Source organism: Zingiber officinale, chromosome 7A (genome assembly GCF_018446385.1).
Source record: "Zingiber officinale cultivar Zhangliang chromosome 7A, Zo_v1.1, whole genome shotgun sequence".
NCBI classification, from domain to species: Eukaryota; Viridiplantae; Streptophyta; class Magnoliopsida; order Zingiberales; family Zingiberaceae; genus Zingiber; species Zingiber officinale.
This window is the reverse complement of record NC_055998.1, coordinates 95,604,339-95,629,013: the sequence shown is the minus strand read 5'-3', so window position 1 is coordinate 95,629,013 and position 24,675 is coordinate 95,604,339. Positions and strand designations below refer to the sequence as shown.

The 24,675-nt window shown below is 39.0% G+C and overlaps 1 protein-coding gene across 1 annotated transcript; it reads right to left on the bottom strand.

Annotated features, from left to right (window-relative positions):
* Positions 1-17,640: 17,640 nt before the first annotated feature.
* On the bottom strand, positions 17,641-21,419 carry LOC121999541. The gene is made up of 7 exons (XM_042554205.1): positions 20,527-21,419; positions 20,037-20,365; positions 19,938-19,989; positions 19,870-19,889; positions 19,383-19,682; positions 18,956-19,172; positions 17,641-18,403 (listed from the first exon to the last, which is right to left on the bottom strand). Exons 1-7 carry the CDS (start codon positions 21,417-21,419, stop codon positions 17,641-17,643), a joined length of 2,574 nt encoding a protein of 857 aa, XP_042410139.1.
* Positions 21,420-24,675: the final 3,256 nt, after the last annotated feature.

The window sequence follows — 24,675 nt, the reverse complement described above, 5'->3', positions numbered from 1 at the left end:
GGCCGACGGGACGGGGCACTAAAGTGGCAGAATGTCTGCCGAGCAGTTAATCCGTTCGGCCTAGCAGTATGCTCTCTCTGATATCCATCGACATCCTTTTGGGAGTTGGTGTCATCAACATTGGGCATGGACTGCCAGAAGATCGTATGACGGAAGCTTCCACTGTCACTTCAGAGATATGTTCGGCCCGTTAAGGTACTGTGTCAGGGACACTTTACTAACAAGTCTTTTCAGGGAAAGTTTTGAGAAGCATGCTTGCCTCATGAAGCATTCACGCGCGCTACAGGAGCTCTATATAAGGGGGATGTCCAAGCATCGACAAAGGTATGCGATATTTACTATTTACGCTATAGTCTTCTTGTTGCTCCACATTATTCTTCATCGTCGGTGATTGACTTGAGCATCGGAGGGTCAATGTCGGGGGCCCCTTCCCTAGCTCGGCATTGATGTAGTCTGTGTTGCAGGTCTGAGAAGAGTCCACAGGAGGTCAGCCTGAGCGCCACATCCCCAGCTTTCCGTCTCTTTGACTTTTGGACAGGATCATATTTGGCACATTTTATGGGAAGATAACCTGCATCCGAGTCGAGTGGATGGAGGACGTCGGACGACTCACCACTATGACGCTCACCCAAGAAGAGCTTGACATGCTCGTTCAAGCCCGAGAAGCGAAGATGATCGAAAAGCAACGACAATAGGTGTTAGCCGATCGGCAAGCGTCACAGCCTGCAACATCGGTGGTGTCATGACCCCGGGGAGTCCCAACCGAGAAATTTTGGCAGCATCTCCCCTGTACCGGTGACAATCTGAAACATTGCTACAAAGCCCTCAGGGGCACACAAATCTTGGCCAACACGGCCAGAACAATAACAATAAAAATAACTAACAATCCACGCAGTTTATATTAACTTAGCCTCTGGCTGACACAACCACACAGTTTATTTAAATAAAACCTATTCCACTTATACGACAGAAAACTTAAACCCACAACAAAAATCCAATGCAAAGGAAAACCAAGCAGTAGACCAAAACTCGATAAAAATCTACAGGTACAGTAATACATCACAAATAATATATAAAAATATAACACGGAAACTACAAGTCCAAAGGTAGAAAATCGTCCCGACTCAGGGTGGAGACTAGCGATTAGAACCTCCTGACAGCTTCAACCTGAAATGGTAATAATCAACGGGGTGAGTCCAATACTCAGCAGATACCAAGTTGACATGCATAGTAGGAAATAACCAATAGTAACAATTATGCGTACAGTCTCCTGGAATAATGGAAAATGAAAAACTGAAGGAAATGAGAGAAGTTGTACTCACCGGGACCTCCTATCGGGATAATAAGGGTCGTCAGACCAGATGCAAAATGTCACCTGTATGCATGTCAATCATATGCATTCACCAAATATGCAGCAAACAGTGTGCAGCAAACACAAGCAATAAATGCAATCCATGCATATGATGCAAATGACATGGTCACCCTTGACGCTAGTTGCCCATCTCACACACGATGGTGAGACTGAGGGGTAGGGCTATGACAACTATGCACTTTGCCATCATTACTCCTAATGAGTGACTGAGTGGATAGGATGCTGTCGGAATACACCTATGCTCCTACCCCAAATCATAAGTGGGAGAACTCAATGCTCTCATCTCCCTGAGACAGTCCAGAGGAGGGACCCCTGTCCTACTACCACGGTGAGTCACGCTACCCATGAGTGGACCAGCGGAGCACTGACAGAGCAAACTGCAGCAACACACCCTGCCTGAATAAAAACCACTAACTCAAGAGTGGTTGTGTGTGCAGATCCATGTAACTGGTGATGTGCTCAACAATAATGGATCCGACAATCGCTCAGCATGCAATCATGCGAGATGGTGCATGACACTAAGCATAAAAAAATCCTGACCATATCTATCTCCATGAAACATGTACAAACAATAAATAGCTCAAATAAGAAGGTTTAGGTACATGTATCAGATATGGTAAATGTTTAGTCCGGTATATCATAAGGCATGGTATGTCACTACCACTATGAGCATAAATAATCAAGAGGGTAATGAATGCAAAATAGGTAAACAAAATCAAGCATGCAACAGGTAACAAGTAGTGACATACCGATATAGATATGAACATAATCATTACTACTCGTTAAAATCTACTATGCATATCAAATAACAATATCCAAAGATAAGTCAAGGTATCCGCCTCAAATGTAGATCGAGCTAAACAATCGCTATGTCAAAGTGCTCGTCCCGAATCAAAGTCCTGTAATAAATCGTACAGTTTTAGTTAAGTTTCATTATAACTAAACAAAATCCTAATCCGATTAGAAACTATGTAACTTGATTAGCTAATCCCTCTTGTTAACATCATAAATCGGATCTAACCCGAAGCTTAGATTTGATCTAACGTTTTAACCCCAATTACCTCCCTCTGGATCAGTTATCCCATCTTACAAATTTTGAGATGATCAGTAGCTTAAAGAATAAAGTTTTTACCCTTTCAATAAAAATGCATATTATGATTTGGCTCAAATAAATGCTACTGATCTTACAAATTTTCTTTTTGCAACAAACCTAATAATTAACCAAAGGCGTATCACCACTACTTTGGATCCAAATTCCTCCATCATATAGGGTTAGGCTAACCATGGAACACACTCCAAAACTCACCCAAAACTGATGCCTCAGCCGCTGATCCAATCCTGAAGAGACGACTACCGAAATTTGGAGAAGTTGCTGTGGTAAAACAGTGATGAGTACCACAGTTATCAGCCAACAAGTTCAGCACAGGATCCCAATAAAAAATTCAAATTCCCAATTAGGCCTTACCTAACTCGATAGCCCTGGTTTCCTCTCTACTGGCAACTAATGGCAAAGAAGGAAGACCCGGTGGTGAGGTCTAGGGCACGACCAACAGACGTGGATGCTCGGGTGTGTCACTGATCTGGCCTCCAGAGAAGGGGGAGGTTGCCGTCAGTAGGCGGCAGATGCTGGCGACCGGCGATCAGCGATCGGCTGAGAGGGGACGACTTCGTGCGCGAGAGAGAGAGATCGTGAGAGGCAGGGAGTCAGCGTCAGCTGTGATCAGAGGAAGATAAGGAGACGACGTTGGTGGCTTAGGGCTCGGCGACAATGGACCCAATCTAGGGCACGACGGGGCATGCCGGAGAGATTTGGTGGTTAGCGCTGCTCCGTTCGATGGCGGCGGACTGTGGAGAGGCTAGGGTAGAGCTCGAGAGAAGGGGAGAGGAATAGGCTTGGCTTTTCCCTGGGCTGATGGATTTTATTTACGTGGGAGAAGAAGGGTCGCGGCGGCGCCGTCGGGTGGAGGAGCCGTAGTGGAGAAGAAGAGAAGAGGGGAGAAGAAGGGACGGCGATCGGGAGGATTAGGGCACAGGCTCGACGATGAAGAGAAGAAAAAGAAAAGGGAAAATGGAAAAGAAAAATAAAACTTTTCCTCATTTAAATGGGTAGTTTAAATAGGCTTTCACGTGGCCCAATAATTGATCCCCCTTAAATTCGTCATACGAGCTCCGAAGAATTTCCAGAAATTTTCTAAAAATTTCAGAAAATTCCCTTAAGGTTATATTTAGGTATCGTATTTTACAGGCGGTTGGTAGATGAGCAGGTAAGGAAGACCGAGTGGAGCAAATCTTCGTCTGAGGACATAATAGAAGGTCGACCGACACACAGGGGGAAGCGCCGCCCACACTGATCCCCTTTCATCGAGCCTTGTTCCAAACTCCCTCGGAGATAGCCCAGCGAATCAAGAGCGGGGATCGTCTTCGGATGATGCTCCCATTCGGGATGCATGAAAAGGCAAGACGCCCCGAAGCAACGCGTCGCCCGAACGGATCAACTGGCAGTTCTCCGAGGAGATCTTACAAGACCCTCTACCCAAACACTATACCTCGCCGACGATTGGGACCTACAATGGACCGACCGATCCGGATGATCACTTGGATCGGTTCGATAATGAAATCACGTTGCACCAGTATACAGACGGAGTGAAGTACTGAGTCTTTCTCACTACCCTCTCCGGATTGGCGCAGCGTTAGTTCAGAAGATTGTTGGATGGATCTATACACAACTTTAAGGACTTCTGAGCTTCCTTCTTACACCATTTCGCTAGCAGCCGACGCTATCAAAAGATGAGTGTCAGCCTCTTCTCTCTGAAGTAAGGATCGAGAGAAATGCTCCAAGCGTACATATAGCGTTTCAATCAAGTTGCCATGGGCATCCACTCGATCTCATCCGAGATGATGATGGACGCCTTTACTCAGGGACTCGTCGAGGGAGATTTCTTCCGATAGCTCATCAGGAAGCCGTCCAGGGACTTTGATCACATGCTCAAGAAAGCCAACGAATATATAAACGTGGAAGAAGCCCACGAGGGCAGAAGGAAAGAGGCGCCGACCGAGGGCCGACCATCAAGCAGCCATCATCCTCCTAAGGGGTTGAGGGCCGAAGGAGCGTGTGTTAGAGTGTATACTAAAAGTCTAGCTTTTGTATAAACAATTATTTTGAAATAAGAATCACATTGGTCAAATGTCTATATTTATGCTAAGTGTAGTTGTCCATTTAATTTATATTGTAGATAACATGGTGTGAGGTGACACATAAAAGATCATGTTATCAGTTCCTTATAGATTATAAATAGTAGCTCACAACCAAGATGGAATGGGACAAACCATTGGAGTGGTTGTAGTGTAATTTGGTATTAGTTTATCTTGACTATAAAATTATACTAGTACACTATGAGTGTATTGAGCAGGACCATTTGAGGTAGTTTCTTTTTATACTGACTACATAAAAGAACAAAACCTCTGTTATTATAGAAGTACGTACTCTTAATCATGATATAATAACAAGCAGGTATACTTAATATTTATTTCTTTAATTTATCAAAGGGTGAGATTTAGTTCGTTAAATCAATATACCCGATAAGTTGGGAAATGATATTATTTATATGGTGTGTTGTTGATTATAGAATGAAATTGTGTCCTAGTAATCTAGGTTGATGATGCCCCCTTGAGAAGTTTATAAGGATTGTCATGTAAATCCTACAGGTGGGCTTAGTCTGATATGACAATAAGGTTGAGTGGTACTACTCTTGGAGCTAGATATTAATTAAGTAAGTTGTCAGTAACTCATTTAATTAGTGGGCATTCGATATCTTAAACACAGGGAGACTAACGCACTCATGATAAGAAGGAACCCATATTGTAATATGGGATTGGTGTGGTAGTGCAATAATAACTCTTTAGTAGTATGAGTTATTATTAATGAACTTGGGTTGGGTGTTTGGGGCGAACACGAGAAGCTCAAGCTCATCGGGAGACCAAAACCAATTCCTCCTCTCGGTCCTTGTTGTAGCCTCTTATTTATAAAGGCTTATATCCACTTAAAGCCAAGCTTCTTACCTATCTTGCTGTGGCCGGCGAAGCCATGCTTGGAGCTCAAGCTAAGGCCGGCCAAGCCAAAGATTGGAGCCAAGTTGTGGCCGGCCAAGCTTGGAGCCCAAGCTAGGTGGCCGACCACATTAAAATAAAAAGGGTATTTTAAATTTTAAAATATTTCCTTTTGTGGAATCCATGGTTTTAAAAGAGAGTTTTAAAATTTTAAAAATTTCCCCTTTATAGCTTTCTATAAAGGATTAAGAGAAAGATTTGATATCTTTCCTTATTTATAATTCAAAGAAAGATTTTAATTTTTGATAAAACTTTCATTTTTTGTAACCATCCACATGTTTTAAAAGAGATATTTTAATTTATAAAATTTTCCTTTTATAACCAACAAGGGATTTAAAAGAGAATTTTTTTTAAAAAAAAATTCTTACCGGAAACAAATAAGGAAGTTTTAATTTTATGTTTAAAATTTTCCTTGTTTGGAGCACATGTATAGGGCCGACCATGACAATCATTAAAGGAAGTTTTAATTTTTTGTTTTAAAACTTTCCTTTTTAGTCATTGGTAAGGAATATAAGGAAGTTTTAATTATGTTTAAACTTTCCTTTTTTGCTAAGACCAAGGATTATAAAAGAGAAGGAGGGGGTGCCTCACCTAACAACACATCTTCTATTCCTCTCTTCCAATCCTTTACTGGCTGACCCTTGTCTTTTTCTCTTCTCCTTTTGTTTTCTCTCTTGGAGGTCGGCGGCATCAAGGTTGGTGTTCTCTTGGTGGCTGGTTGCTTGAAGGAGAAGAAGAAGAGAAGGAGGCTCTCTTGTCTAGCATCCCTTGGAGGTTAGTTGGTGGCCGAATCTAGGAAGCAAAGGAAGAAGCATGGGTGGATTTCATCTTGAAAGATCGTTGCCCACACGACGTCCAAGAGAAGGAGAGGAATACAACAGAAGATCAAGAGGTCTATAAGCTACAAAAGGTATAACTAGTTATTAGTTTCCGTGTCATAACTAGTTCATCTTTTGTTAGATCTTGAAAAATCAAACACAAGAGGTTATCGGTTTTAGTTTATTATTTTGTTATCGATTTTATTTTTTGATTTCATGTTTCGATATTATGTTTCTATTGAGGTCTCTGTAGTTAAATCTAGTTTACTGTAAGAAGTTAAATATCCGATTTCTTTGAGAGGCTTTGTCTAGGAAGTGGTGGATGATCCAATACCCAAGAAGGCCTAATGTCTCTCCATGTTTAACCTGGAAGTTGATCTTTGAAATAGATGTTTGATTATCTTCTGTAATATGGTTTAACTTAGGAAGATCACAACGGTTAAACTTGGAGCAAAAATATTAAGTATCATTTTCAATCCAAGTTTAATTTCTGAAGGACAATTTGGATTAATAATGTTAAGCTTCGTTTGCAATCCAAATTTAACTTCAGTAGAGCACATGGGTAACTAGAATAGTTCTATGCTTGTACAAATTTTTGTACAGGGTAACTAGAATGGTATTCCGAGTAGCAACCAATGCGCGGCCACACCAGGAGACCAGGGCACTGACCGAACCCTAGCGGCCAGAAGGAAAGAGGCGCCAACCGAAGCCTCGGCGCCAACTGAGGGCCGACCATCAAGCAGCCATCAGCTGCACAAGGGGCCAAGGGCCGAAGGAGCACGGCCACACTAGGAGACCCGGGCACATGCCGTACAACATGTGGCGTCCAATCGGCCAAAATGCTGATGTTTTGTTCTTTCCACTAGTTGGTGACCCATAACATGTGTGATTGTCGTGGTCTAACACCAATCGTCAGCCGACTGGTTCCACGCGGATATCGTCGTTGATCTCCTTCTCCCAATCAGCGGTAAAGACCTCGATCCACTGGGCGGCAAGAGGGCGAAATAAGGGCGTCCGAGCGACACCATCAACACCAGCCGAGGGACGACGATACCTCCCAAGGCCCGACCAAGCGAAATAGACCATCCGCTCGGGAAAGCTCACAAAAAAGAAGTACTTCTTCTAGTGTTTGTTGGGGGTTGACATTTTAGCAAAGAATACCAAGCCCACTCAGGCTTGGAAAAGAAAAATCCCTGGCTCGGATGATTTGGATAATAAAAGTAATGAAAGAGCCAAGGAGTAAGGGGAATTCCATGTAGGCGAAAAGAATCACCATTCCGCACAACAACCGAAAGGAATTCGGTACTAGTTGGTGAAAGGAGACTCAGAAATATTTACACACAGCGAAAAAAAGGGGTGGATGGGAAACCATAGAACGGCGGTAAAATGATCCCTAAAGAAGTAAATACAGCTAGGCGGCGGAGAATTTGACCGATCGGAAGGAGAAGGAAGAACAACTTCATATTTGGGAGGAAGCTCCAAAAGCGGCTTTTAGACTTTCAGCATCGACGGTGTCAACCCAGGACTCAGTAGAGGTGTACTAGAGCCCAGGGATGCCAGTGGGAGGCTGTAAGGAACTTTCCATCGCAAAAAAAGGAAAGGTGAAGAGATTCAAAGGAAAGAAAACCTATGGGCGAAATTATCGCCAAACGTCGAAAAACTCGAAGACAAGGAAGTACAGACGATGGAAGACGAGAAAGCAAGGGGAGATGGGAAGGAAACTTACTGAAAAGGTCGCTGGAGGAGCAAGGAAAGAGGAACATCGCCGAAGCACAGGAGCATCACATCGTCGAAGAAGAAGGAAGTGTGCAAAGGCGGCGACGCACACGGGCTTATAAGCTTCGGGGTCGGCCGACCGGAGCCGTTCGATCTAGGTTGCGAAAACCCAGGATGAAATCTGACCATTGAATTTGAACCGTCAAACATCACATCATAGCGGATATTCACCTGTCACCTCAGGCATCCGACAGCAATGGGCAGGACACGTGGCGCATCGCCACGGGTCAGCATTTAATGAAGACATGGGGGCGCGCTTAGCCTTAATACGCAGAGATTTACACGATTTCTCAGAAATCCGGGTGACGTAAGCCTGACTTGCGCTCGCCCAAGATAGTCCAAGAAATGATTTCATAAGTACAAACTTTTGGTCCCTTGGTGCCCGGCAAGAGGGGAGGGGTGAATTGACCTGCAAAAACAAACTCAACCCTTTCTCGACTTATAGCTTAATTATAAATACTTGTAAATAACAATTAAGAGACTAATTAAAAAGACAGAGACACAAGGAGAATTACTTGGTTTACAATCAGAAGATTGCTAATCCAAGGAAAATGAAGTACACTTTATGAAGATCTCCTTCGGGCGGAGTAACCTCTTACAATGTTAACAACTCACAATTAATAGTAGAATAGAAAGAAAGAAATTACAAGTCGTTATCTGATATACCGAAATCAAAGCTATATTTATAGCACTGTTTCGGGCGCCTGGAGTGGGATAGAATTCTATCCCTGACACGTCAGTCAATGTACATGTCGAACTTGAAAAAAGTTGAGTTCCGGGCGCCTGGAAGGGTTCCGGGCACCTGGACCACCAAAGTCAACAATGTTGACTTTTTCGGTCTGGGCCCTCTGCTCCGGTTCTGCTCGCCTCTTTCCGGGTCTTTCGCTCCGACATCACTTTCTTTGGGTGATTTCGGCCATCCGGAATAGGGCTCACCCGAACCCAATTTCTGACCTTCTCCTCGAGCAGCCTTCCTCCCCGACTTCTCGTCCCTCGAACGTCGCGTATGTTCTCCTCCACCGGTGTACTCTTCCGCAGCACCTCGTCCCTCGGACGCACTGAGCCGTCGGCTCTCTCCCGTGTCATCCTTCTCGCTAGCCGCGTCTTCCGCTCGACTTCCTATGCTCCTAAGCTCCTGCACACTTAGACATAGGGATTAAACCAAACAAGACCTAAACTAACTTAGTTGATCACATTAAAACAACCACGGGGTCCAACAATCTCCTCCTTTTTGATGTGAATCAACTCAAGTTAAGTTAGGGTAAAAAAAAATATGAAATTAAAGACATGAAATATTATGTAATAGATTGAAGATTGACAAATATACCTTCCCCTTAACTTAACTTCTATTTCTCCATCTTTGATCATATTAAAAAAAAATGAAGGGTACTAAATAAAATCTTAAGGGTTTTTTTAACAGAGACAATTTAAATGAAGCTTGCAAAAAAAATTCCCAAGTGAGATTTGAAAAAAAAATCTAAGTGAAGTTTACAAAAAAATATTTTAATAAATGCTAAACCATTGACAAATATTGAAAGAATTTAATTTAATTAACTATTTCATACTTATCAGTTTGTCAATTAAATATTCAATTCATAAATTGTCTTCAGGTTGTGGCGAGGCACTAGACCTTCTTGGTTATTGAATCATCAACCACTTCTAGACAAAGTCTTTTAATGAATTCAAATATTTAATCTTCTATTTGAAAGCTCTAAGTCTAATTTTACTTTTAATTTAAACAAGTTTTTGGAACCCAATATAGGTTCCTTCCTACAGGGTTAATCATGTATTTTCTAGGGATATAAGATTTTGTTACTTTTCTGATCTGACCTTTGTGAAATCTATAGTATCAGTTTAATCCTCTATAGTTTCTAATCTTTAAATCAGAAATATTTGAATATGAATTTTTATTTAAGTTTTCTATTTCTTCCTTTAATTTAGCATTTTCAAGTTTTACTTTTTCAAAATCTTCTATTAGGCATGATTTTGCTAAAATTATTTTTATTTCTAAGTTTTCAATTTTTAATTTTTAACTTGAACATTGATTTTGCCATAGATTTAATACCAAAATAAAGTTGGTCAGGAGGTAAGAGACATACCTCACTTACCATATCAGACTTGAAGTTTGACTCTCTCCCTGCTTCGTTGCATTCATCTGAAGTTGCTCCCCCTTCATCGATGCTGGCTTCTGAAATGCTTTGTTCTTTATGGCTCGCCATCAGTGTTAGTCCAGCATATTCTTCTATTTCTGACTCAGATGATGAGCTGTCGTCCCAAGTAGCCTTTAGAGTCTTATACTTGTTTTGCTTGGGAATCTTGCCATTTTCCTTTTTAGGTTTTGGGCAGTTCTCTTTTATGTGTCATTCCTTTTTACACTGGTAGCAATGAACCCTTCTTCTATTTCTTGGATTTTTCCTATTCTGCATTTCTTTAAATTTGTTAAATTTAAAGAATTTTATAAATTTCCTTACCATGTAAGGTTCTTGATCTTCTTTTGAGTCTGACTCAGGTTCATCCTTCTTGGTTGTATTTACTGCCTTAATTTGGCTTGACTCTTTTGTTGTACCTGCACATCTAGTTTCATGTAATTCTAAAGTAGAAAAGAGTTCCTTTAGGGTACTTACATCTAGGTCCTTTGAGATGTAGTAGGCGTCGATTATCGAGGTCCATTCTGGAAGTCCTGGGAAAGGCATTGAGTGCATAACGTATCGAGTCCCGGTTAGTTACCGTTTCATCAAGGTTTTCAAGTCCGATGATTAGTTCTTTGACATTCGTGTGTAGATTGGCTACCTTCTCACCTCTTTCCAGATGTATACTCGTCAGTTTGTTTTGAAGTATGTCTCATCTTGTAAGCTTGGCTTCGGATGCACCTTCATGGAGTTCCAGGAATTTTTCCCAGAGTTCTTTGGCCAATGAGTAGCTCCCGATGCGGCTGACTTCTTGAGATGACAGTACACTCAGCAAGTGATATTCTACTCTGTTATTTGCTACGGAATCATTTTGTTCTTTCTTTGTCCAAAGACTCTTCTCCTCCTCTCCATTTTGATTCATAGGAATTACAAAATCATACTTGATTATTAAACGAATCTCAAAGTCAATTTTTAGAAATACCTCCATTCGGGGTTTCCAGTGTGCGAATTCTCCCTCGAATTTTGGTGGAACGATGCTTGGTCTGACCATTGGTTTCTTTGCTTCGGTCGGTAGTTAGTTCTTCTGAAGTGTCCTCGCTCTGATACCACTTGTTGGTCCCTTGGTAGCCGACAAGAGGGGAGAGGTGAATTGGCCTGCAAAAACAAACTCAACCCTTTCTCGACTTATAGCTTAATTATGAACACTTATAAATAACAATTAAGAGACTAATTAAAAAGATAGAGACATGTCACGTGGCACATCAAATTAAGCTCTATTCCATATTACATGTCACATGGTGTATCAAATTAATTAAAATTGGAACATTTCAAAACCAAATATAAAAGATGTAGTATGGAGTCCCAAGTCGTATTTTTCCGAAGTTAACTAGAGAGTATGCTTGTCTAAATGTGATCTTCATTAATTTGTTCCTTTCTATTGGATGAAAACTTTTATTATTACAAATCAGAATTGAAAATACTAATTCTATAAAACGAATGTAATAGAATGAAAGAAATGCATGGCCATAAAATCAGTTATAAACAAATTATTTGCTGCCTGGAATAAAACTAATCTAGAATTAAAGACTCATAGCTTCCATACTTAAACTTGCATCCAACCTAAACCTAAACAATTGATACGAATTATTTGAAACCTAACTGAGCTCAACTGCCAGTTCCTGCACAAATCAGAATTCAAAGTTGCAATGGATTATGAAAGAATCGAATTAAGGAAACAACACTTATCAACAATCATAAACTAATTGAGGTCTTATAATCAGAAACTTCACTACAAAATTGAAACTACACTATGAATTAAGAGTTCTTACCTAATTGAGAATTAAAACCCTAACTCTTGTCTCTGATTTCAATCTCAAACTAAACTCAAATCTACAACAGAAATTCATTCATGAAATCTAACAGAACACATTTCTAATGGGTTTTGATTGCAACGTAAAGTAAAACAAATCAAATGAAACAACAGATCTATGGATTTAAACTAAAAACAGAACAAATGAAGAAACATCTTCATCTCAGATCTTTGATTCAAGTTCTGTCTCGCTGCCAAAATTGCAGAGAAACACTCGAAATCTCCCGTGAGTAATCACCAGATCAGATCAGAGTCTCGGTCAAGAATTGAGATGTGTGCAGCTGGTAGAAACCACCCTACAAGCTTACAATCTCATCCAAAATTTGCTGCCGGAAGAACAGGGGAAGATAAATGAATCGCGATCGACAAACAATCGATCAGATCAATGCGAAAATCAAGAATGAATTGAAGAACAAGTATGAATCAGAAATTCCGGAAAACCTCCTCCGTAACTTCTGTTGCCTGATAGAATAGCTCAGATCAGAAGAACTCCCTGAATCCGAGCTTTTCTGGTACTCATGAGATGTGAAGATCACGACAGAAGAACCTCCTTCTCTCGCAATCTGAAGGTCGGGAAATGATAGCCGGTCACTCTTAATCAATCCGGTGATGATAGATCTTGAATGTTGATTGAGATGTTGATGGGAGCGTCGGCGTCGCTAAGGTGGAAGACGGTGAACAGTGGTGTTGTCGCGAGGAATCGAGCTCGAGAAGCACTATAGCTTCTCGCGGGTTTTAAATCCTCCTCAGATCTGATCCAACGGCTCAGAATCATCGAAGCTTGATCAACGGTGGAAAAAAGCCTAAAATCCGATCCAACAGTGTTGATCCTCATCTATGGTCCAGATCTGCCCCTCATTAGGTCGGATGTATCAGATGCTTGACGGATGGCCCAGATCTCTCCAATCTTCAATGAACGGTCCAAATCGATCCAGAGCTTGATCGCCTCGTTAAAACTCCGATCCGAGCACAACTTTGGTTCAGATTCATCCCAATCCAAGAACCTTCGATGCCTACAAAATAACAAACAAATATTAGCATCAAATAAAGCCACAATAACATAATTTGCAATTAAGTCCAACATTGATACAATGCATAAAAATGTAGTGTAAATATGGGTTCTATATATGAAAACTACATCAAACCATGATTGTATGAATGAAAATAGTATTGTAAAATCATGGTTATCAAATTCCCCCACACTTACTCTTGAACGTCCCGTGAAAGTCAAGAAAAACTAAAATTCCTACTTAAATAGCACCCCCTAAACATATTCCTAAACATGATTAGAAAATAAAGAAAGTAAACCATCTTAGATTATCTCATTCCAAAATCTCAAGCATTCATGGACTTAAAACTTTACTCTTGGTTAACAACATAATAATTTCCATCTATCATGAATAAATTGGCATTGATTTCACACTAAAAACCTCACAAGATAGAATTTTTGTGGCCCTCATCCTATTTCACATGTAATCACAAAAATGGAGGGCACTCGTGCTACTTGTGCTTCTTACACTACCATATGCTTGCTTATCTTCTACTCTCCACCATGATCATGGATACAAGTCATGATATAAAGGTTAATCATGGACAAAGAAATGTAAGAGTATGAATTAAGTGCACATCAAAGCATTAATTGCAAGAAAAGATAAGAAAAGAAAGAATTAGCATCAAAGAAAAGGTAAGAAAGAAAGTATAAATTTTAGTTCTAGTGGAAGACATGGATACAAAAGAGTGCTATATAAATGAATACTTGACCATACTTCCCTCTTTTAACTTCTTCCTTAACATTCTTCCAATTTCTTCACCACTGATCAACAATTTCAGTTCCTCATTCCTTTAATTCCAATGAATGTATCTCTAAGAATTCAATTCAGCTTAGCAAGGTTATTCTTCTTTTCATATTCAGAATTTTGCTGAGATTACATCCCTAAAAACTAACCCTTGAGAAACATTTCATTCCTTCCCAATTCCAGTAATATTAATTTACTTATCTTCAGTTCTTAGTCTTTCACAATTCCGGCACAAAAACTGCACAATTTCAAAAATCACATTGCCTTCCTGAGCTTGTAACCTCACTGTCAGCTGCCCACTTCTTGTAATAGACAGCACTTCCAGAGGTAAGGAGGATTGCTACACATTTGTCCCAAGCAATAAAAGACCTTCAAATAACTCCTCACTGAATTAAAGACTAATGATATCAAGTTGATACAAACTTTGACATTCCTTGACACTAAATTCTGTTTTGTTTCCTGAAAATTAATTCTGTTTTCAACACTGGATTGAACGCTGACAGCAATTGCAAGTTTTATGATTTCTGTACAGTTTCTAAATTTTGTATCAACACATCATCTGACCTCTTAAAATCCCTATCAAATCATTCTCCATAGATTTCCTGAATTAATCAACTTAAATTTTGATCCATTTTGATCAGATTCAGCAAGCTCACTGTTATCTGCAGATTTTAAGCAGTGATCATTTCCATTTCCAGCTTGTTTCATTTCCAGCATCACTCAATTCCAGAATTCAAATCCACTGCTCGACTTCAAATAAAGCTCAAGCTCTCCCCCACACTTAAACTTCATTCCGTCTCGGATTGAATTAAGATGACATCAAATTCTATTCAGTTCAGATCATAAACAGATTCAGCTGCAAACCTCAACTCCAGGTTCTGAAATTCTGTACATTTCCAGATTGTGAAATTTCTAGATTCTGAATTTCTTGTATTCTGTTTTCTTTTCAGCCATTGATCTTTTAATACCATTTGTCCATTCATGTTGACAGATTTCCCTTAAACTTTTTCTGATGCTTGATGCTACTTCCAAATCTTGATACACATTTGATACATAAACTTTCATTTTCATTATTCCTGAATCTTCACTGTTTCTGCAGATTTTCAATTTGATGATGACCATTTTTGCATTTTATCACTCATTATCTCTTTTGATCTACAGATTCAGCATCTTTTTCACACTAAGTAGAGAGTTCAGCAAACTGCACAAACAAATACACAAAATTTAGCAACCTAACTTATATCACTGACCTTAATTCAAACTCCCGGATCAAGTATAAAGATTTGGAATTCTAAATCATTTAAGCTTGAAACTTAAATAGCTGAACTTGTCAATGTCCCATATTTAGCATTCAATTAGTAAAAACTTGAACTCAATCCTCTTTTTGATCAGATCATCAGTTATAAGATGTTACAGCTGCTGACAAGTACACATTTCAGTTCCTGTCCACTTAATTTGAGCTCCTGTTTAATATCAAAATCTCACTCTAAAATTCAGCCAAACTATAGAGATGCAAGGTCTACTTTTATTAACACTCTACAATCAACTAGTTTCCAAAATTCCAGTGAACAAATAGCTTTTAAACCCAGTTATCACAACAAAAGCAAGTTTTCTGAATTTCCTGTACAACCTCTGAATTTTGTATCAACTTAACATCATCAAGCCTCCAAAAATTCCAATCTCTTTACATCCGGCCTCTTAAGATCCTTATCGAACCATCCTCCAAAGATTTCGGGATTTCAACAACTCAAACTTACTACAAAACATTTTCCAAAATTTTAAAAGAATCTGCACAGAAATCTGCAGATTTCTGCATTAACAATTTCAGAATTTTGATGCTATTATAAGATCACTTATATCATTAGCACTTCACATTCCAAACAATATCTAGAATGACATATCAATCAGCTGCCTTCAGAACTCATCAAAGATTAACAATTCACTTCTTTTGCACTGCCCAGATTCAGCACTTCTTATTCATAGTATCCAGCTTCAATCTTCTCAAATTCTCTTCACTGTTATGAGTTTTGTATCAAGTAGTCGCTATAGTCCTCATTTCTTCAGAATTCCTATTCCAATTGAAGGTGCTCCATGAGTGGAATGGTGCTCTGCAAAGGATTTTCGAATTTTAATCCATTTAAATCAGATATCAGTACTACAAGAATTCACTGTTTCAGCAGTTTGCCTCTGTTTTTAGCACTGCATTTCTGTTTTCCAGCCACTATTACATTCTGATTGCAGCTTCTAAAAGATGTTACTCTGTTTGTATTTAACTCTTGCTTCTTTATTAGTGGAAGTTGACTTCATTTGTAATTTAAAACCCACAGATCCAAAGTATCCTTGCTTAAATTTCAGCAATTCACAGTTCGTGCAGCTCCACTGATTTCCATTTCAGCAGTTTGTTTCCATCTCCTCTGCTAATACTCAATGATAGCTTCTGAAATTTGTTATTTCACAAACTTAGTTATTGAATAGCTAAGAGATGGCTTCATTCAATGAACATCACGGAACAGATTGGAATGAAGTCACTAAACTTGATTTCTGGATTCTTTTCTCCTCTATATTATTTTCTTGTTAGGTCTGACATGAAGAATTCTTTATTTTTTTTTCTGGTCCATTCTTTTAAATGATTCCTGAATTTGGAACTCTGAAATTGTTGTGCGGTAATAATGCTTCAATTCCTACCGTGCAAAAACAAAATCTCAAAAGAATTCTGGATTACTTCTTAAAGGATAAAACTCTAGTATTGATTCCATTAAGCACTGCAAATAGAATTACTGCTAACCATCATTTCCCAATGGCTGTAGCATAACCCCTGGTCTTGTGCAGAATAAAATGATTTCAGCATTCAAACCCTTCCTATGATGTTGAATGTATCACCATAGTATCAGATTCCAAAATTAAAAGCTTTTAAAGCTTGCTCTATACATGATTAAGCTCAAGGAATGATTCTATTTGGCATTGCAACATTAAGAGCTTGGATCTAAAACCTTGTTATCCAGAAACAGAATTATCAGTTGGCACAAGAAATCCTTAACATAAACAACCCTTTAACAATCTTCCCAATCTTGAACCACTCCAATCTTCTTCATGCATCATATTACTCCAAAACCTCCAATGTTAACTTCCATTGCAGTCAAACTTAACTTTGAACCTCAAAAATTCCGGCCATAAGAAAATGCATCAAAAATGTAATCTTCACAAATCATCCAACTCTTCCCCCACACTTCAACTTAGTCCACCTTGCCAAAATATCCATCATATAACAAACCATATATCCATATCCAAGATTTGCAAATGAGAAGATAAAAATTGATATGATGATTTTCAAGAAGAATAGCAAGAATTTGTGTGGAAGAAACAACAAATAGATTTACCTTGATAAACATGATTTAATCCATTGAATTGTGGTTTTGAAAGAATCAAAGCAAGTTCTAGAGTGCAATAACACAAGTGCATCACTCGATTAAGGCTTATCCTCACTAGGCATGAACATGTATCAATCCAATTCACCAATCAAGTGTCCATTATTAAATAGAAACCTTGAGAAAATTTAAAATCCATTATTGACATTAAGGTCCAAAATAGATTCTCAAATCTAGCTCATAATCCCTACCTCTAACATGTTAAAGAAAAATTGCTAGGGGTGCCATTTTCTTATTCAAATCAAAACCAAATACAACTAGAAATAAAACTTCAACAGTTACATCAATTCTTTGAACAAAAACAAGCAATTTATTAAATCAACTAGAGATGAAAATAAAAGGGAAAACTAAGTTGGAACAAACTCCCCTTCACATGAGTAGATAGCATCAATAACCTTCATCTTTTGTACCACCTCTCCATTGCCAATCTCATGAAACAACTTGAGTCTATGCCCATTCACCTTGAAAATCCGGTTGGTAGCCTCTTCCCTAATCTCAAAAACTCCACAAGAAAACATATTAGTCACAACATAAGGTCCTTCCCAACGAGATCTCAATGAACCTTTAATCAATTGGAGTTGTGACCTATATAAGAGAACTTTGTCACCAATATTAAATTCCTTACCCACAATGTGCTTATCATGAAAATTCTTGATCTTTTCTTTATAGATCCGTGAGTTCTCAAATGCTTCTATTCGAATTTCCTCGAGTTCTTGGAGTTGTAATTTCCTCTCTTCTCTTGCCACAGTAGCATCAAAATTGCAAGCTCTAACTGCCCAATAAGCTCTATGTTCGATTTCCGCTGGAAGATGACAAGCTTTACCATAAATCATCCTGTATGGAGACATCCCTATAGGAGTCTTGAAAGCCGTCCTGTAAGCCCAAAGTGCATCATCTAATCTCTTGCTCCAATCTTTCCTGTCAGGCCTCACAGTTTTCTCTAAAATTGCTTTCACTTCTCTATTTGACACGTCAGCTTGTCCATTTGTTTGGGGATGATAAGGAGTAGCAACTCTATGTGAAACCCCATATCTGCTCAACATAGCCTTCATGTGTCTGTTACAAAAATGTGTCCCCTGATCACTAATTAGCGCCCTGGGCAATCCAAACCTGCAGAAAATATTTGACCTGACAAAACTCACAACAACTGAAGAATCGTTAGTCCTGGTGGGTATGGCCTCCACCCATTTGGAAACATAATCAACTGCCAACAAAATATATGAAAATCCAAAAGAGACAGGAAATGGACTCATGAAATCAATACCCCACACATCAAAAATCTCACAAAATAACATATAATGTTGAGACATTTCATTCCTAGGTCCTATGTTCCCAGTTCGTTGACACCTATCACATGATCTACAAAAAACATAGGCATCATGAAAAAGGGTAGGCCAATACAATCCACACTCTAGAACTTTCCTAGCTGTCCTCTGGGGTCCAAAATGTCCCCCACACTCAGATGAATGACAAAATGCAAGTACAGACTGAAACTCAAAATCAGGTATGCATCTCCTAATAATCTGATCACTACAAAATTTCCATAGATAAGGATCATCCCACACATAATATTTTGAATCACTTTTCAATTTGTCCTTTTGAGTTTTTAAAGATTGTTCAGGAAAAACGTTACCTACTAAAAAGCTAACCAGGTCTGCATACCATGGAGACTCACCATGCACCCTACAAAGCTGCTCATCTCTAAAATCATCATCAATAGCCGTGTGATCCAAATCCCCTTCAATTCTGCTCAAATGATCTGCAACCAAGTTCTCCTTCCCACTCCTATCACGAATCTCCAAATCAAACTCCTGAAGTAGAAGCATCCATCTAATTAGTTTGGGCTTTGCATCAAGCTTCTCGAGGAGAAACTTCAAAGCTGCACGATCAGAAAATACAACCACGTGAGAACAAAGTAAATATGAACGGAATTTATCTAAATAAAAAACAATGGAAAGAAACTCCTTTTCTGTTGTGGTGTAATTTGCTTAAGCTGAATCCAAGGTCTTTGATGCATAGCAGATCACATGTGGTGCTCCTTCTACTCTTTGTGCCAATACTGCCCCAATGGCAAAGTTCGAAGCATCACACATAAGCTCAAATGGTAATGTCCAATCCGGTGGCCTGATGATAGGTGCAGAAATCAAAGCCTCCTTCAATCTCTGAAAAGCTTCCTTGCACCTCTGATCAAACTGAAACTCCACATCTTTCTGAAGAAGCTGAGACAGTGGAAGAGCAATCTTATTGAAGTCCCTAATAAATCTCTTGTAGAATCCTGTATGGCCAAGAAAGGCTCGAACATCCCACACGCATGCGGGGTAAGATAAAGAAGATATAGCACTAATTTTAGCAGGATCTACTTCAATTCCTCTCCTAGAGACTATGTGTCCTAAAACAATACCATGCTCAACCATAAAATGACATTTTTCAAAATTAAGTACCAAGGCTGTCTCAATGCATCTATCTAAAACCTTAGATAAATTTTCCAGACATGCATCAAAAGATGAACCATATACAGAAAAATCATCCATAAAAACCTCCATGCAATGCTCTAATAAATCACCAAAAATACTTACCATGCATCGCTGAAAGGTTCCTGGAGCATTGCATAGTCCAAATGACATTCGTCTATAAGCAAAAGTACCGAAAGGACAAGTGAAGGTAGTCTTCTCCTGATCCTCTGGAGCGATGCAAATCTGAAAATATCCCGTGTAACTATCAAGGAAACAATAATGTAACTTACCTGCCAGTCTCTCCAACATCTGATCAATAAAAGGCAAAGGGTAGTGGTCCTTTCTGCTTGCCTGGTTCAGCTTCCTGTAGTCTATACAAACACTCCATGAATTCTTCACTCTGATGGGCACTAACTCATTCTTCTCATTAGCCACTACTGTCACTCCAGATTTCTTTGGTACCACATGAATAGGACTTACCCACTTACTGTCAGAAATAGGGTAAATGATACCTGCTTGTAGAAGTCTAGTCATCTCTTTCTTCACTACGTCAAGCATCAGTGGGTTAAGTCTCCTCTGGGGCTGTCTCACTGGTTTCACATCCTCCTCCAAATAAATCCTGTGCATGCAAATAGAAGGACTGATACCAGGAATATCTGCTAAAGTCCATCCAATGACCCTCCTGTGCTGTCTCAGAATCTCTAATAATCTTCTTTCTTGATCTGGTTCTAAATTCTGAGCTATGATGATACCTGTTGATTCTCTCCCAAGTAAGCATACTTCAAATGTTGAGGCAATGGCTTCAAATCATCTTGTGTCTGATTAATAGTAGGTGATCTTAGGGGTAATGCTGCTGAGCAATCCCCTACACATAATTCTTCTCCTCTGAGCGATTCTAGGGGTAGAGCTTCTCCTAAGCAATCCCCTACGCATAATTCATCTCTCTTACTAGGAAATAATTCACAAAACTCATTATCCACTCCCACGGCTGAAATATCCTCCAAAACCGAAGATAACACATCACTCTGACCAACCTCTGCAAAATCTGAATCAAACCCTGAAAAGAAATTTATGCTATCCAGCTCCTCTAAAATGTCTAGACTGAGAATAGAATGATCCTCTCTAGGATACTTCATAGCGTCAAAAATACTGAACTGGACCATTGTATCTCCTATCTCCATAGAAAGTGTACCCGCATGAACATCAATCTTAGTCCTTGCAGTCTTCAAAAACGGTCGTCCTAGAATAAGTGGAGATCTACTGGCCAGGCAATCTCCCTCCATATCAAGGATATAAAAATCTGTAGGAAAAATGAGTTCTCTCACCTTAACTAATACATCTTCAATAACTCCAGCTGGGTGAGTCTGACTGCGGTCTGTCAACTGAATCACAACCCCTGTAGGTAATAATGGTCCAATCCCTAAAGTCTGAAAAACTGATCTTGGCATCACATTAATTGAAGCCCCCAAATCCAACATAGCATCCTTAAACAAACTACTCCCAATCTCACAAGGTACTGTAAACACTCCTGGATCTTCACATTTCTGGGGAACTGGTTGAATAAGAGCAGATACATTCTTCCCTAAGCTGATCAATTCATTCCGCTTTAACTTCTTCTTATGCACACAGAGATCCTTAAGAAACTTTGCATATTTTGGAATTTGCTTGATCATTGTAAGTAAAGGAACATTTACCGCCACCTTGCTAAATAAGTTCACTAGCTGTTGAAATTCCTTAGCTCTCTCCTCTTCTACATTCTTCCTTGGTTGAGTTTTTCGTTGAGGATGCTTGGCTCTAAACCTTCTTGAACAGAATTCTGAATCCCTGAATTTCCAGATTTGCTGGAATTTGGCAATTCTGCTGGAAATTGTTCAACTGGATAAGAGCTGCTGGAAATTTCTGGAATCAAACTCCCTCCTCTTTGTGAATGCTCCAAGTCCAATGGATCAATTAGATCTGGAATGGAACTTGAATTTGGAACACTCTGATCTTCTTGAATTTCTTCACTGCTGGAATTAGACTGCTGTAATTCTGGAAAATTTTCAGCAGCTTTTCCTTCACTTAAAAATTCTGAAACTCTCCTTCCACTCCTTAAAGTTAAGGCACTAACATTCCCTTTAGGATTAGGAGTAGTTTGTGAAGGCAATTGACTGGATCCTTGGGCTTGCATTTGATTAAGGCTAGAAGCTAACTGCCCAATCTGCCTTTCTATATTCTAAATTACTGAATCTGTCCTTTGCTGGTTTTGTTGCTGTTGCAACATATGTTGCATCAATTCTTCCAGTTTTATCTACTGAAACTCTGAATTTGAAGCATTACTAGAGCCACCATGAGTTAAACTCAACCTTGAAGGTGCTGGAAGTGTTTGCTGCTGCTGGAATTGAGTTGCAGGCTGAAATTGTGAGTTCTGAAAATTCTGGAAACTATGCTGATTTTGCTGATTTTGATTGGGTATTTGATGATAAGACTGAAATTGTCTCTGAGAAGGTTGGAATGGCTACTGGAAACTTTGTTGAGGCTGCTGGAAACTCTCATTCAAGGATGGTTGTTGATGAAATGAATTACTACACTTCAAATTTGGATGATCTCTCCAACCAGGATTATAAGTAGAGGAATAAGGATCATACTTTTGAGAAAATTGGGCTCTAGAAAATGCTGCTAAAGACTTATCTTGATGAAGATTAGGACATAACTCTGAATCATGATCTTGGCTAGAACAAATACCACAAACTCCCCTTGATTTATATGGAAATTGTGCACTCGGCAATGTGGAAGTTTGATTAACATTATTCAACGCCAATTGCTTCACCAAAGATGTCAACTCTATCAATGAATTCCTTATCTCCTTTTGTTCATTAGAAAACATTTGCACCTCTCCAACTCCTCTTGTAGTTAAAGCTCTACTTCCAAATTGTTGAGAATTTTCTGCCATATTAGAAATGAGCTCTCTAGCTTGTTCTGGAGTTTTATTCACCAAAGCTCCTCCAGTTGCCGCATCTATCATACTTCGGTCCATAGGCAATAATCCTTCATAAAAGTACTGAACTAGTAACTGCTCACTAATTTGGTGCTGAGGACAACTTGCACATAACTTCTTGAATCTCTCCCAATATTCATAAAGTGTCTCTCCCACCACTTGTTGAATTCCACAGATATTCTTCCTGATAGTAGCGGTCCTTGAAGCTGGAAAGTATTTCTCCAAGAAAGCCTTCTTCATATCAATTCAAGAGGTAATATATCCTGGTGGCAAATAATATAACCAATCCTTTGCTACTCCAATTAATGAGAATGGAAAAGCCCTTAGCTTGATATCTTCTTCTGAAATACCCTATGGCTTCATGGTTGAACACACCACATGGAATTCATGCAAATGTCTATTTGGGTCTTCTCCAGACAACCCTTGAAATTTAGGAAGTAGATGAATCAACCCTGATCTCAACTCAAAATCTCCTGCTAAAGTTGGATAAGTGATGCATGAATACTTGAAAGCCTCATCAGGAGCTGCAAGCTCCTTCATGGTTCTATTATGATCAGCCTTGGAAATATCTGAATGTGATAAGGCATTTTTAGAGCCTTCTGAAGCTTTCTCTTGAATTCTCAAAGCCCTGAAAGTCCTCTCAATCTCTGGATCTAGCTTAAATAATTTGTCCTTCGAAGTCCTGGTCATGACATCAAAAATAAAATGAGTATTCAGATAAGTCCAATGAAAGCAAATAAAATGCAAAACAAGGTAATCAAAAATTTCACAATCTAGAAACAATAACACTCTTCTAGTGTTTCCCCGTCAATGGCGCCAAAATTTGGTGTCATCCATATTGCATGTCACATGGTGCATCAAATTAATTAAAATTGGAACATTTCAAAACTAAATATAAAAGATGTAGTATGGAGTCCCAAGTCGTATTTTTCCGAAGTTAACTAGAGAGTATGCTTGTCTAAATGTGATCTTCATTAATTTGTTCCTTTCTATTGGATGAAAACTTTTATTATTACAAATCAGAATTGAAAATACTAATTCTATAAAACGAATGTAATAGAATGAAAGAAATGCATGGCCGCAAAATCAGTTATAAACAAATTACTTGCTGCCTGGAATAAAACTAATCTAAAATTAAAGACTCATAGCTTCTATACTTAAACTTGCATTCAACCTAAACCTAAACAATTGATACGAATTATTTGAAACCTAACAGAGCTCAACTGCCAGTTCCTGCACAAATCAGAATTCAAAGTTGTAATGGATTATGAAAGAATCGAATTAAGGAAACAACACTTATCAACAATCATAAACTAATTGAGGTCTTATAATTAGAAACTTCACTACAAAATTGAAACTACACTATGAATTAAGAGTTGTTACCTAATTGAGAATTAAAACCCTAACTCTTGTCTCTGATTTCAATCTCAAACTAAACTCAAATCTACAACAGAAATTCAAAACAGAAATTCATTCATGAAATCTAACATAACACATTTCCAATGGGTTTTGATTGCAACGTAAAGTAAAACAAATCAAATGAAACAACAGATCTATGGATTTAAACTAAAAACAGAACAAATGAAGAAACATCTTCATCTAAGATCTTTGATTCAAGTTCGGTCTCGTTGCCAAAATTGCAGAGAAACTCTCGAAATCTCCTGTGAGTAATCACCAGATCAGATCAGAGTCTCGGTGAAGAATTGAGATGTGTGCAGCTGGTAGAAACCTCCCTACAAGCTTACAATCTCATCCAAAATTCGTTGCCCGAAGAACAGGGGAAGATAAATGAATCACGATCGACAAACAATCGATCGGATCAATGCCAAAATCAAGAATGAATTGAAGAACAAGTATGAATCAGAAATTCCGGAAAACCTCCTCTGTAACTTCTGTTGCCTGATAGAATAGCTCAGATTAGAAGAACTCCCTGAATCCGAGCTTTTCTGGTA